Source organism: Tamandua tetradactyla, chromosome 6 (genome assembly GCF_023851605.1).
Source record: "Tamandua tetradactyla isolate mTamTet1 chromosome 6, mTamTet1.pri, whole genome shotgun sequence".
NCBI classification, from domain to species: Eukaryota; Metazoa; Chordata; class Mammalia; order Pilosa; family Myrmecophagidae; genus Tamandua; species Tamandua tetradactyla.
The window spans coordinates 24,157,254-24,170,548 of NC_135332.1; the positions used below are offsets into that span (position 1 = coordinate 24,157,254).

Below are 13,295 nucleotides of genomic sequence, written 5' to 3' on the forward strand. Positions count from 1 at the left end.
AATATGATCATTTCCATAATGTGAAAATGAAATCCATCCTGCCAGTGGGCAGAAAGAGCTATAGCAAGTTAAATTGTTTACTGTCTGTTTTTACATCTGAACCTATTTTTATTATCATTTAAGGTGAAGCAGCATCAGAGTATGAGAGTGAAACAAGCCTCTCTGAAGACTGTTCAGGGCTGTCCTCTCAGAGTGATATCTTAACAACTCAGGTAAAAAGCATGTATGGATATGTCTGTGTGGTGAGAGCCCACAAGGTTCTCTACCTATTAGAGTCTACCTAGCTGTTCGATGTTTTGTAATTTTTTTTTCTTTTCTTTTTTTTTTCAATCTACTAGTTTTTATTCTTTAGTGCCTGTAGTTCATCTTTTTCCTTTAAAAAAGGAAGTACACAGTTTTACTTCCTGTACCTAGTTGTCAAGGCCAATAATTTGGTTACTTAGGAAGGGAATAACAGCTTTATCAAATCTACAACATTAGTTCATGAGAACGTTTCAGGACCCAAGGCAGTATAGTCTCTTAGGGAAAAACCTTTGGCACATTTTAAAATTAACATCTTTCTCAGAGAACCTGACTTTGTCTAATTTTTATTTTGCAGCAATGACGGGAAATTTTTTCAAGAGCTCATATTCAAAAATTGGAATTAATTTCAACTTATTTTTCACATATTTGTCTTCCACTAGATTGTGAGCCTTATGTACTATCTCATCATTATCTTCATATTCCTAGCAACAGGGTCCTACACAATTAGGAACACAGTGATTGCTGGTAACATTGGTGAGGGTTCTCTACCTGGCTGCATGATCTTAGGCAATTTGCTTACCTTCTCTGAACTGTAATATGCACATTCTTGAAATGGAGATACTTGGACCCACTTGAATCATGCTACCATGGCCTCTTTTTCTCACCTAAATCTTAAAATACACTTCTTGTTACCAGAAAGTAAATGACAGTTTTTCCTCAACTTCCTGCAGTGCCAGATTAGAAAACCCTGCTGTTCTTGTAAAGTTATACATGTACAGTACAGAAAATATAGATAACAGAAATCATCCAAAAGGAATAGTTTGAAAATTTTTAGCATATCAATACAATGGAATAGTTAAAAGGTTGAGTCTATTCTGTATGTTCTGAAATGAAATGACTTTCAAGGTAAGGCATTGAGTGGAAAAAGCAAGATGTAGAATAATAATATATGTCACTACAGTAGTGATGGGACAATGCATATATATATATATGCTTGTGTATAAACAGAGTATCTCTGAAAGAATACACAAGAGGGAGATAATGGTAGTTGCCACCAGGTGGGAAGCTAGATAGCTAGGAGAAGGAGGAGAAGCCCTACTTTTTTTCTGAATATCCTTTTGTGTCTTTAATTTTATGCTGTGTGCTTATATTAATTATAAAAGCATTAAATTTTATAAGTCATCCCAAAATAATTATTATTAACTTCTTAGTATATATCCTTCCAGTCTTCTTGTCTGTGCCTAAAGATGTGGCATGTATACCTGATCTTTCAAAAATATTTAGATAATACTTTATATACTTATATTGTAATGTAGGCTTTTACTCTGTCATTAATTTTTCTTCGGGGACTTTAGTTTTCCTTACTCTATAACATTTTGGATATACCATGATTTATTTGACCTGTTTCTGAATATTGAGGGTTTCAGAATCGGCACAGTTTTCTATTCTATCTACAGTACCATAGTAGATATCCTAATAGCTAAGTATTTGTCCACATCCATGATGATTTCCTTAGTATAAATTTCTAGAACTGGAATTTTTTTGTCTCAGTTACATAAATTGTTCTTTGGAAAGATTGAACCAATTTATGCTCCGCCAGTTCTGGTGGTATTTGTTAGTTCCCATTTTCCTGTACCTTTTCCAAACCTGGGTGGTATCTTGTTATTACTTAAATCTTTTAAATTTTGGTTTTATGAGAGAAAAAGGGCTTGTCTTCTACTACCCACTTTCGTACAGAACAAATGCCTCTAGGCCTGAAGCCTGTTGGAATTAGGAGAAAACCTTCAAGGTGACTTCCCATTCTGTACCAGGGTTGTCACCAGTATTTTCTGCTTCTACAGGGTTGTCCCGGTGATTAAATAAATGAAAAGACTTAGGAGGTCTTTTCTCTGTTTGCGATTCCTATGATACTTTCTGGATGTGGATTTGAGGCTCTGTCAATATGCCTTCCTCCTAATTTTGTCCCTTATATTTTAAAGTTTGGGATTCTCGTTTCTGATTCCATCTCCTTAAGCTATACCAAATTATATTTCATATTGAATAAAGTACCTCCTTGTTTTTTATATCCCTATCTTATTCCTAAAGATACGACTATATGTTCAAGATTTTTTTGAAAGTATTTTTTACCAAGTATCCAAAACACAGATGAAGTTAGATTTCAGGCTAACTTAAATCTGGATTAGCATGCACAAACACAATGACTGAGGTGGGATCTTTCATAGAGATTTCTCTGTTTATATATAACTGAGAAGTATATAGGAAATAGAAAATTCCCATTTTGTTATTATCAGTATCTGTTTTTTACTGAAAACCAATAAACTATATTCATTAACTAATTCATTTCTGGATTAAGTCTTTACTGAGCACTTATTATGTGCTAGGCATTGGGGATGCTAAAGTGATTAAGGAAGTCCTCCCATCAAGTTCATGTGTTCCCCTTTAGTAGTACTGATGTGTAAGAACCAATGAGTGTAAATGAAATAGTGAGGGATTCTCTGTTCCTGATAGTAGATGTGTTACTGGTGAAGATTTCTTAAGAAGATACTTGAGCTGGGCCTTGAAAAATGAGAAGATTTTTTCAAGCGTAAAGGGATAGGCAGCAATTGAGGCAAAGTCACAAAGGCATAGAATGCCCAGGAATCCCAGAGTTGTCCTGTGTGGCTGGAAAGCAGGGCATATGGAGGTGCTAGAGAGAAGTAAGAGATAGATCAGGGTGTACAAAGCCTTTTAAATGCTATACCAAGAAATTTGGACTTTATCCTGAGAGTAATAATGAATAACAATTATATAATATTCAGAAAGTATTAACATACTATCTGAGCAGTGGTGTACCACTAAGGTCCTTATGAAAGAAAGAGAGACAATAAACATGACTTTTAGGGAACTTCTTCAGTAATGTAGCTGTATTAAAAGTAGAGATCAGAGCTAACATAGTGGGAATAGAAAAGAGGAATAGGGTTAATTCAAGAAACACTTCAGAATTAGAATCTAGGGAACCTAATAGCCAGTTTGGTTTTGGTCTTCCAAATGTTGTCAGAAAATTTGTCTGAGTTATAAAATAATTACTTATGGAAAACCCAAAGGAAAGTTACATAACTATAATTCCCCCATTACATTTTTTCTAATTTTTTCATGTAGTATTGGCCACACAGAGGTTAGATTTGTGGGTTGTGACAGTGCTATTATAGCTTCTAAAGCGCTGATAGCTGTGTGGTTACATTCAAAGTCTACTGAGGCTAGGGTTTGATCATGATGTAGCTACTCACAAGCACCATGTGGTGGCAATGGCGTTGCTGCAGAAATTGGCTGTAAAGCAATCTCAAGGTAGCAGTGGAATTCTTTGTGAAACTGGAAATACATATTCTGGTCATAACTTCCTGAAACTATGAATTCAGTGTAGCTGGAGAAAGAAGATGGCTTGTTTTTAGTAGGGGGCAAAGTCGTTTTCAAGGATGAGAAGAAGAAGAAACAGTGTGAAATGATCTGTATTTCCCCCCTGGCTTTGCTGGCAGTCATTGGTTTTCCTTCTAAAAGTGAAGAAATACATATTTTGGAAAGTGCCTTACTTATCTAAGTTATTTGGTTATCAAAAACTTTAGACTTTCACGATTGCCAAAGGTTGGAGGCAGCCCAACTGTTCATTGACTGATGAGTGGATGGACTAACGACTATGGTATATACATACGATGAATATACAGCTGTAACAAGGAACGAAGTCATCATGCATGCAAGGACATGGATGAACCTTGAGGACGTTATGTTGAGCGAAATAAGCCCGACATAAAAGGACAAATATTGTATGGTCTAACTGATATGAATTAACCAAAATGAGTAAACTCTGGGAATTAAGTTCGAGAGCATAGGTTATCAGGAGATAGAAAGAGGGTAGTGATTGGGTAATTGATACTTAAGTAGTATAGAATCTTTAATAAGGTTGATTGTAAAGGTGCAGAAATGGGTAGCGCAATACTATATTATGGTACAAATCTCTAAGTGTAAGTAAGAAAGCTGAGTGTGAGTGTTGTTGAAAGAGGAAGATTAGGATCGTGTTTGTCGCCAGAAGGAAAATTAGAGGGTTAAAAACTGGGACTATGTAATTTAGCAAAATTTAGAGTGAATGATGACCAGGATTATTTGTACAAATACAAGAAAGTTCTTACATGAACTAGAACAAACATACATCACTTTTACAAGGTGTTAATAATAGGGTAGTGTAAGGGAAAAAATACATTTAATGCAATCTAAGGGCTATTGTTACCAGTAGCATTGTAATATTTTTCATTAGTTATAACAAAGGCACCATACCAAAACTAAATGTCAATAATAGGGGCATATAAGGAGCATGGGCTTTGTGTTTGTTTTAAAAGAAATGGGAATGTTCTCATATTGACTGATGGTGAATGCTTAGTCATATAATTATACCAAGAGCCACTGATTGCATACTTAGGATGGAGTGTATGGTATGGGAATAAAACTTTAAATTAAAAAAAAATACCTTAGACTTGGCAAATTTTTTCTTAAAATGTAGCTATAAACATCAGGAGCCCCATTAAACAAGAAGAGCCCATTATCTTGAATTGAAAATAATAACTGTCTTTACAGGTTTTCTTAGGGCTCTTTCTATTGTATTCTTTCCTTCTCTCTAATCTCTAGGTACTCTTCTCTCTAATCTCTAATCTCTGAAGTGTTTCTTGAATTAACCCTATTCCTCTTTTCTATTCCCACTATGCTAGCTCTGATCTCTACTTTTAAATTCCCTTTTGGGATATAGCTCTCATGGTGCTTACATTCTATAAGGGAATTTAAAAGTAGAGATCAGAGTCAGCACCATGAGAGCTATATCCCAAAGCACTAGGACAGAGCCTAGTGCAATGATAGATGGTCAATAAATAGTTGCTAAATGAGCAAATACATATATTAATGAATTAATTCTTTGCTCTTTCTGTTAGAAATTTAAGGGTTTAAAAAACCCCAGTCAAAGGAAAGTCCTCACAAGTCTGTTAGAGCCTTTAGGTGAGGTTACTAAATGTAGTTTTCTAAAATGCCATAGGGAAGAGGCTCTTTTCAATAAAAAATCAGGCATTTTTATATGGACTAACCTAAATCTCTTATGAATCTCATAACACCAAATTTTTGAAACAGTCTTTGTAAAATGTTAATAGAATCATGCTTTTTTTAAATATCAAGGGTTAAGTACCTTAATTTTTTCACTTCATAGCTTTAAAAGAAAACCAGTTTCAAAAGAACATCACAATAAAGCAAGTCTGTTTGAACATTTGTCCCCCTCTAACATCATTTTGAAATAATTTCTTGGGCATTGATTGCATAAACATGGTTGGATTAAAAGGTATTCAGCCAGAACTCACAATTCCATACTAGGTAATTTCAGTTCCCATCCTAAAATTGATTACTCTGACATATTTTTGCTGTATGGCAAGTTTCTTAAAGAGGGTAACTTTGTTATGTCATTTCTTATTTTTGCAGCAGAGGGATACCATACAGGATAACCTGATCAAGCTCCAGCAGGAAATGGCTGAACTGGAGGCTGTGTTAGAGCAGCATGGGAGCCAACCTTCTAATATCTCCCCTTCCCTCATAGCAGGTTCTTGTGCCCCTGAGGACCTGCTAAATCTGAAACAAAACACATCAGAAAAAGGTAATTTTTAATATTAACCAAACTCTGTTACCTTAAGCAAAATTCTTCCCCTTCCTAACCCTTTATCTCCTTCTGAAACGTGAGGACCTGGCACCAACATTTTATGACCCTTGCTCAGCATGTGTTAAATTGAGTTATTCCATGGGTGATTTTAGTGCACTGGTTCTAGTCCCTGCCACAGCTTAACTAATGTACCTTTCAGAGATAACCCAAGACAGTCATTCAGTGTTATAGTCTGATGGAGTACCCATAGTGAGGAGATGCTATGGAAGTTTATAGAAGTATACATAAATAACTCCATAATTTCAGAAAGTTTATGAAAAAAAACACTCAGATGTATTCCTTTTAACACTGGTGTCAGATTACAAAGACGTATTTAATGTGCTTTCTTATTTATAGGAAGAGATGGCTTATATTTCAAGAGCTGGAGTTTGATAGTTCAATTGTGTGGTAGAGTAAGGGGCCTTATAATGATATCATCGTTATCAACAAGGCCAGGTGAACCTCCAAGAGGAGGCAGTTGAAGTAATCAGGCAGATGGACTGATCAGAGCTGACTTCCTGTTAAGAAGTGAGTGCTGAGCTGAGGAATAATGTGCTCCTGCACCAATAGAGAACACATTGGCATAAATAAAGGAAAATGAGGTGATATTTTGATTGGAAAGAGCCTTGTGAAAGACAGCACGTCAGACAAATGCAAACATGTTAGAAGAGAGGCTTGGCATAAGTACGGGGTCCAAAGGAGGAGCTACGTGCTTGGGAAACAGTAGTGAGCCCTCCTAAAGTTCTCTTCGCTATCTCAGTGATGCCTACTCTTCTTAGTATTTAAGTTCCTTCTCCATTGCTCCCTTCCCTAGTCCCATGGGGGATGGGGTTGGGGGGAACATAGGGATCTTCCTTTGAGTGTTTCTAGAAATTCGAATCTGTTAATTTTTGAGAATAGTACCCTTGGTCCCCAAGTGCGTCTTGCAGTATTTTTGCATTCAAGGAGAAACAGTAGCTCATGCATCAGAAGCTAGGGACTCTCTTGCTATGGCAGTGGGTCAAAATGTGTTTCCTTCAATGCTTTCATTATAACTGAATATTCATCTAGTTTGTCTCCCATATAATGAAACCCAAAGTACTGTCCAAGCACAATTCTATTCTTTGGGATGTTTCACCATCTTCAGTTGAAAAACAGACTAGACATTCAATTCTGATGCGCAGGATATAAAATGTGATTGTCTGGCTTTGAATATCTAGGTAAACCTACTTTCTGGTCTTTGATGTATGTGTTTATTTTTTCCTGAAGATCTGTAGATAAAATGTTTCTTTTTAAGTTCGTTTCTGAAATATTTTGAGCATCAACTTAATACCAATTTAAATTTTGAGCCTTCTAACCCCTGTTAAGTTGGTATGAGTCTAAGTGAATCTCAACCAAACTTCTTAGTCTTAAGAAGAAGTTAATTGTTTACCCTCAGTTTATTCATGACATATTTTTTTTTTTAAAGAGAGGGAGGAAGGGAAGGAAAGACAGAGAAGGAAGGAAGGATAGAAGGAAGGAAGGGAGGAAGAAAGGGAAACATCTTTAAACATTTTCCTGTTTTATTATATTTTGTTTGTTTGTTTGTTTTTTACATGGGCTGGGGCCGGGAATCGAACCGAGGTCCTCCGGCATAGCAGGCAAGCACTCTTGCCCGCTGAGCCACCGCGGCCCGCCCCTCATGACATATTTTTTAATAAGGTCTTTATTTTGGAATAATTTTAGATTTACAGAAAAATTGCAATGATAGAACAGAGAGTTCTTTATACCCCTCACCCAGTTTCAGCTTCCACTGATGTTATCATCTTATGTTACCTCGGTACATTTTTCAAAAGTAAGAAACCAAAACTGTTAATTACTTCTAATGAAACTCCAAACTTTATTCAGATTTCACCAGTTTTTATTTTTTACGATCTAGTATTCTTAAAGATGATGAAAGCTCTTTTTCTGAGGTCTTTACATCAAATATTCTGCTCTCAGCACAGATCTGTCCTATTGTTTCTTTAACAGTCATTCCCAAGCTTGCATGATATTTTGGCGCTAATGTGTATACTTAACCATTATAAATTATGTGTGCCTCTCTCTGCAGATAAAATCTATTTCATAGGTACTTTGTGTTTTTTCTCCTATATTTCCTGTCATTAAGCAAACATTAGCGTTTGTGATATCATAGTCCATAACAGCAGAAGTGATTTTTGGATACATCTGTTTCGTTATTGGAAATGCTTATCAAAAGTTCCTAGGCTCCTCCCCTGGACATTCTGAATTCGTTAGAGTGGGGTGGCTTATGTACTTTTTAAAGCTGAGTTTCATTTTGTTCTATATTTTGCAGTTCATCATTTCTTAATATCATTTTCCTTCTTTCCCAATTTTATTCCATTGATTCTTCTCAATACTTGGCACAATGCTTAGCACATCACAGGTGTTAATACATTTATTAAATGCTTGCTTTGGCCCAGGTTTCTTACCCATGTAACATGATAAGACCCCAAAATGAGGGAAGAAATTAAAGGGGACACAGTAATGTTTTGGTACTTGGTGGGCTCTAGATCCCTGTGTTGATACTATCTAAAGCAGCCAACAAATGGATAGATTATCACATCATCAGGCCTAGTTTGGGCTCACTGTTCAGAGAATGAAATAAGGATTAAGGAAAACAAAAAGTTTTGCTCTGATTTTTTAGATACTATGGGAGTTATTGCCTCCTAACTTAAATTAGCTTGTTTTCTTTGTAGCTTGAAGTCCATTCTAATGAAATGAGAAATTTATATTCTAAATGGTCAGGTGATGGAATGACTTTTAAAAAGCTGTGTTTGTGCCTTAGGCTTTCCCTCACTTTCGTTTTTTTTTTTAAATCACTTTCCAGTGGTTAATTCCATTCAGTGTGGTTCCTTGGGAGACTGCTTAATACTCTTTATCAATTATCACACTGTGTTTTGGGGAAATGATAGCTCTATTTAAAAGCTTTACATATTGAGCTGAAAGAAAAACTTGTTCGTTCATGGTTAGACCCTACTTTCTTTAAGCAGCTAGTAGCTCTAGGCAAAGTTCTCCTTGTGTTCCTAGAAACTCACAGGTCCAGAAAAACAGGCATTAAGGAAACTATAAATAATGCATTTGAGAATTAACTTAGGAAATCAATAATTATTTCTCCCTAGGCTACCCAGTGTCTTAAAAAAGTTTAATTAATATAGCTCTTTATTAATTTTTTTCTGCCTCAATTTATGGACTTTGGCTTTTCTAATAAGAGGTCAAAGTGAATTACAGTCAATGACTTTCTAATGGATAGAAGACATTTGTAATTTTTTATTTTTTGTTTTAGTTTTTTAAATGTTTTTGCCTTTAAGCCACTTCCTAGACAGCAGTGACAGAATAATACATTTGGAGGAATTAATAAACGAAAGGATGTACTAACATGGCAGAACTGTGCCTTAGGTCTGTTTTGTTTCATCATTTGTTCCATGTATTACTTTAAGATTCCTTATCAGTTAGCAAATTGTTCTGTTTGTAGATTTTGGTTGTTTTCATGTTTTTAGTAATTGAAACTGTGAAGCAAAATGTCACCTTTATTTTTCTTTTTTAACTGACTTTCCCTTCCTCTTTCTCGGCACATACAAAAGTTTAGACCCTCATCCTATGTAATCTTTATAGTATAGAAGCAGTGGGAATGGAAAAGGATGAGCTGTTGCTTTCCAGTAATTTTTCCCTCCCATTATCTGTGGAAGGTTGAGTATAATTTAGCTTGCTGCAGAGATAAAGATTTATTTTCCATTCTTGTTTTGAGATCATTCAAAAAATATAAATATATGGTCTGCTCAGCCTTATCTCAGCTAGGCATCTTTATTTACCTAGTCTTAAAGTATTCTTTTTATTGTCATTAGTATTTTTTGATCATTTAGTTCCATTTATTGCTAGCGTCTATCTCTTGTATAACTTGTATTTACAAAATTCTGTTTGGTATACTTATTTGAAAACCAATTTGATTGTCACAGATTGCTGCTTTTGAAAAATTTTATATCCTCATCTGAACTAACACCATCAAGACAAAGTAATAAAGTAGATTTCTTTTGTTTTTTTTCATTCCATTTAAAGGGGTGGTATTAACTTCAGAGAAAAGTAGTAAACATCTTATAAGCCAGAATCCAGAAAGCCTTTCTTCTGACAAGTTGCAAGTATCTACAGGTAGTGCCACCAGTAAAAATAAAGAACCAGGAATGGAAGGGTAAGAAATTGTCAAGTTTGTAGTATCTCAATAATTCCTTTATTTGTATTGCACTCTTATTGTTAAATTTTGTTCACCATCCTTTCTGTATTTTTTTGTACACAGGCACTTACACTCTCTCATTGCCTTAGGATACTTATTTTGTTTAATTGTATATAGGTTTTTATGGTTTATTCTGGACCAAGCCATAACCTACAATATGAGAAATACATAAATAAAGTTGTCCCTTCTGAGGATCAGAATAAAATGTATAGAACTAAAACATGAACAAGCTTGGAAGCTGATGGTAGTCTTCTCCAAGTCAAATCCTTTTCCTAATTAAAGGCTTTACCTTTGTAGAAAAAGTTGGGCTATTGCTTTATCCCAGGAAATAATTCAGTATATCTTTCAGGGATGCCTATTCAAATCACTATTGATGTAAGACATTGTATTTTCAAAAATACTTTAAGTCCGGAGTGGTAATTATTTTTTTTTGGATTTTGAGAGGCTGTTTTATATATATACATGTATAACCTGATATTTAGAGATAAGAATGAAGCCAATCAGGTTGGGGTTAAAGTAATTCAGAACACAGCGGTAAGGAAGACAGCATCTATGTTTTAGAACCACACATACTCTTTGAGACCAAAGGAAGAAAGGTTTATTTGGTCTGGAACTGATTTTCTGTAGCATATAACCTAACTCAACCTATCTGTATAGCTCGTTTGAATAATTGAGGCACAGGGAGCCCAGAATAAGAAAGAGGTCCTTTAGTCCTGTATAGATTATTGTAATGCCTGGATACATCCTAAAGTGTATTAACCAGTTAATCAAAAAGTATTGGCAAAGTCCTTTGAGGAATGGGAGAAAGAATATGGAACTATTAAAACTTACCATCAGGGAAGCTTAGACTACCTATAGGTATGCCTAAGAGTTACTTCTGGAGGACCTCTTGTTGCTCAGATGTGGCCTCACTCTATATCTAAGCCCGACTCTGCAAGTGAAATCACTGCCCACCCCCCTACGTGGGACATGACGTCCAGGAGTGAAAGTCTCCCTGACAACATGGGAAATGAGTCCTAGGGATGAATCCAGTCCTGGCACCGTGGGATCAACAATTCCATCCTGACCAAAAAGAGGGAAAGAAGTGTCACTAATAAAGTATCAGTGGCAGAGAGAGTTCAAATAGAGTTGAGAGGCTACTCTGGAGGTTGCTCTTATGCAAACTTCAGTTAGACCTTGCTGGCTATCATAACCTGCAAACCCCAACCAGGACCATTCCAGCCAATCCTAAAGTACACCTAGGACAATATATAAGATTCCACATGGGTTCCATGGACTAGAGTAACTTTCCAGAAACCTACAACCTCCAGATGTGTTCCTGGTCCAGAAAAGTCCTGAAACGTAGAGGGCCCAGCCTCTCCAAACCATCATATAGTTCCATCTCCCTACCCCATATTCGTGACAGACTCTTCCAATATGAAAAATTTTAAATGGCCATAGCCCAAACACCCTAAAGAGAGGGATGGAAAGATCAAAGATGACGGTGAAATTATACAGTGAAGATAGGATTTAACAAATGAATGTGAATACTGAATCATTAAATTGATATCTCCTTTAGTCTCCAGTATCTTAGAGCAGCTAGAAGTAAAAACCTAAAATTGTGGAATTGTGAACAGGGGGGCCAAGATGGCAGCTTAGCAAAGTGTGGGATTTAGTTCATCCTCCAGAACAGCTACTCAGTAACCAGGAACAGTACAGAACTGTTCTTGGGGCCACGTCAGTTACCAGACACACAGTGTACCCCAGTCTGGACCAGGTGGACCAACTGTGAGCCCCCCCAGAACCCAGAGAGAGTTTGTTGAAATTAAAGGTACCGCATCATCTTATGCTGGTGGGACCTGCAGGAAGAGAAGCACCACATACTGGGCAGGATAAGAAAAACAGAGTCCAGAGACTTCACAGGACTTGACTGAGGATATGTTTTTGATGCTGGGGTAATGGCATCGTGGCTATAACAATGAATGAAAAGATCTATCCTCAATAAGCACCAAACCCATGACTTGGGCCTCAATACCATGCTTTCACTAATTGAACTAATCACGCATTGACCACTCAGACTAAATATTCCTGCCCCACACACAATGTACCTTATAGAGACTTATATCACAGAACCTACGTACTGGTTTAACTTTCTGTCCATACTAGATACATTTTTATGAGATAGCTGATTCTAACATAGCCATTTGGACTCAAGTGAAATAGTGTATAGAATTTGAGTGAGTGGCAGTGGATAATTTCATGGAATTTGCTGACATACTTTTAAACAGCTAGGAGATGAACTGCCTCAGACCAGTCCCCAGGGAAAGCATTATCTGTTAGCCCTGACGCATTGGCAGGCCGCATGAATCCAGAATACTAGGCCCTCGTTTTGTTTCTTTTTTGCTAGTCATTGTTGATCTGTCTGACAGTGAGCAGCTTTGCTTCTGCTTTGCCCACCCAGGAAGTTTATGATTAGTCTTATTTTTTATAAGTTGTTGTGATGGTTTTCTCCTTTCCCATCTTTCTAGGTCTTCCTCTTCTAGATTCCAATTGTTAAATAGTAGATGGGATGTGCACAGCCACTCAAGTCTTCGGAATGGAAACTGCCTGTCTCAAGAAGAGCTCATTAAGGTTGTTGATGTGGAGAAAGAACAACTAGAGAAGTCTGTAGCACATGATTTAATACAGCAGTCTTATTTGCCAAGGCAAGATCTAGGTAATATTTCATCTGCTCTGATGGGGAAAAAAAAAGCTTTTATTTTACTCTGAATCCTATTTGAAGATATTCTGGTTAGTCAACTTTTAGTTGTATTAATCTATCCTGGATGCATCTGTTATTCATAAACTGATTTTAGAGAAATAACTTGAGTGTTAATCCAAGTTTACTTGAAAATTGTTGCAGCAGTTAATATTTGTATTGCCTTAACCTAACTAACAGCTTTGAGAATGAGAGAGTCTTGGTGTGCTCTAAGTATTTTACTTCAACTGTTAGACAAGAGTCCGTGAATCCCAGAATAAAAGGCCTGTACTTGATTGAAAAATGCATCAAATCCCCAAAGCAAGCTCTTTTATGAATTAATTAATAGAAATGACTATATGTTTTATGCCTTATAAATCACTTTTAATGAATGC

At 36.2% G+C, this 13,295-nt stretch overlaps 1 protein-coding gene across 8 annotated transcripts in view; it reads left to right on the top strand.

Annotated features, from left to right (window-relative positions):
- Positions 1-13,295, top strand: part of BRCA1 (BRCA1 DNA repair associated) — a 71,834-nt gene that overhangs the window by 39,794 nt on the left and 18,745 nt on the right. For all 8 annotated transcript variants that reach the window (XM_077164254.1, XM_077164253.1, XM_077164255.1 and 5 more), the window contains 4 exons: positions 124-212; positions 5,728-5,899; positions 10,013-10,142; positions 12,692-12,879. In XM_077164254.1, coding sequence (XP_077020369.1) covers positions 124-212; positions 5,728-5,899; positions 10,013-10,142; positions 12,692-12,879 — 579 coding nt within the window. The remainder of the gene's footprint in view (positions 1-123; positions 213-5,727; positions 5,900-10,012; positions 10,143-12,691; positions 12,880-13,295) is intronic.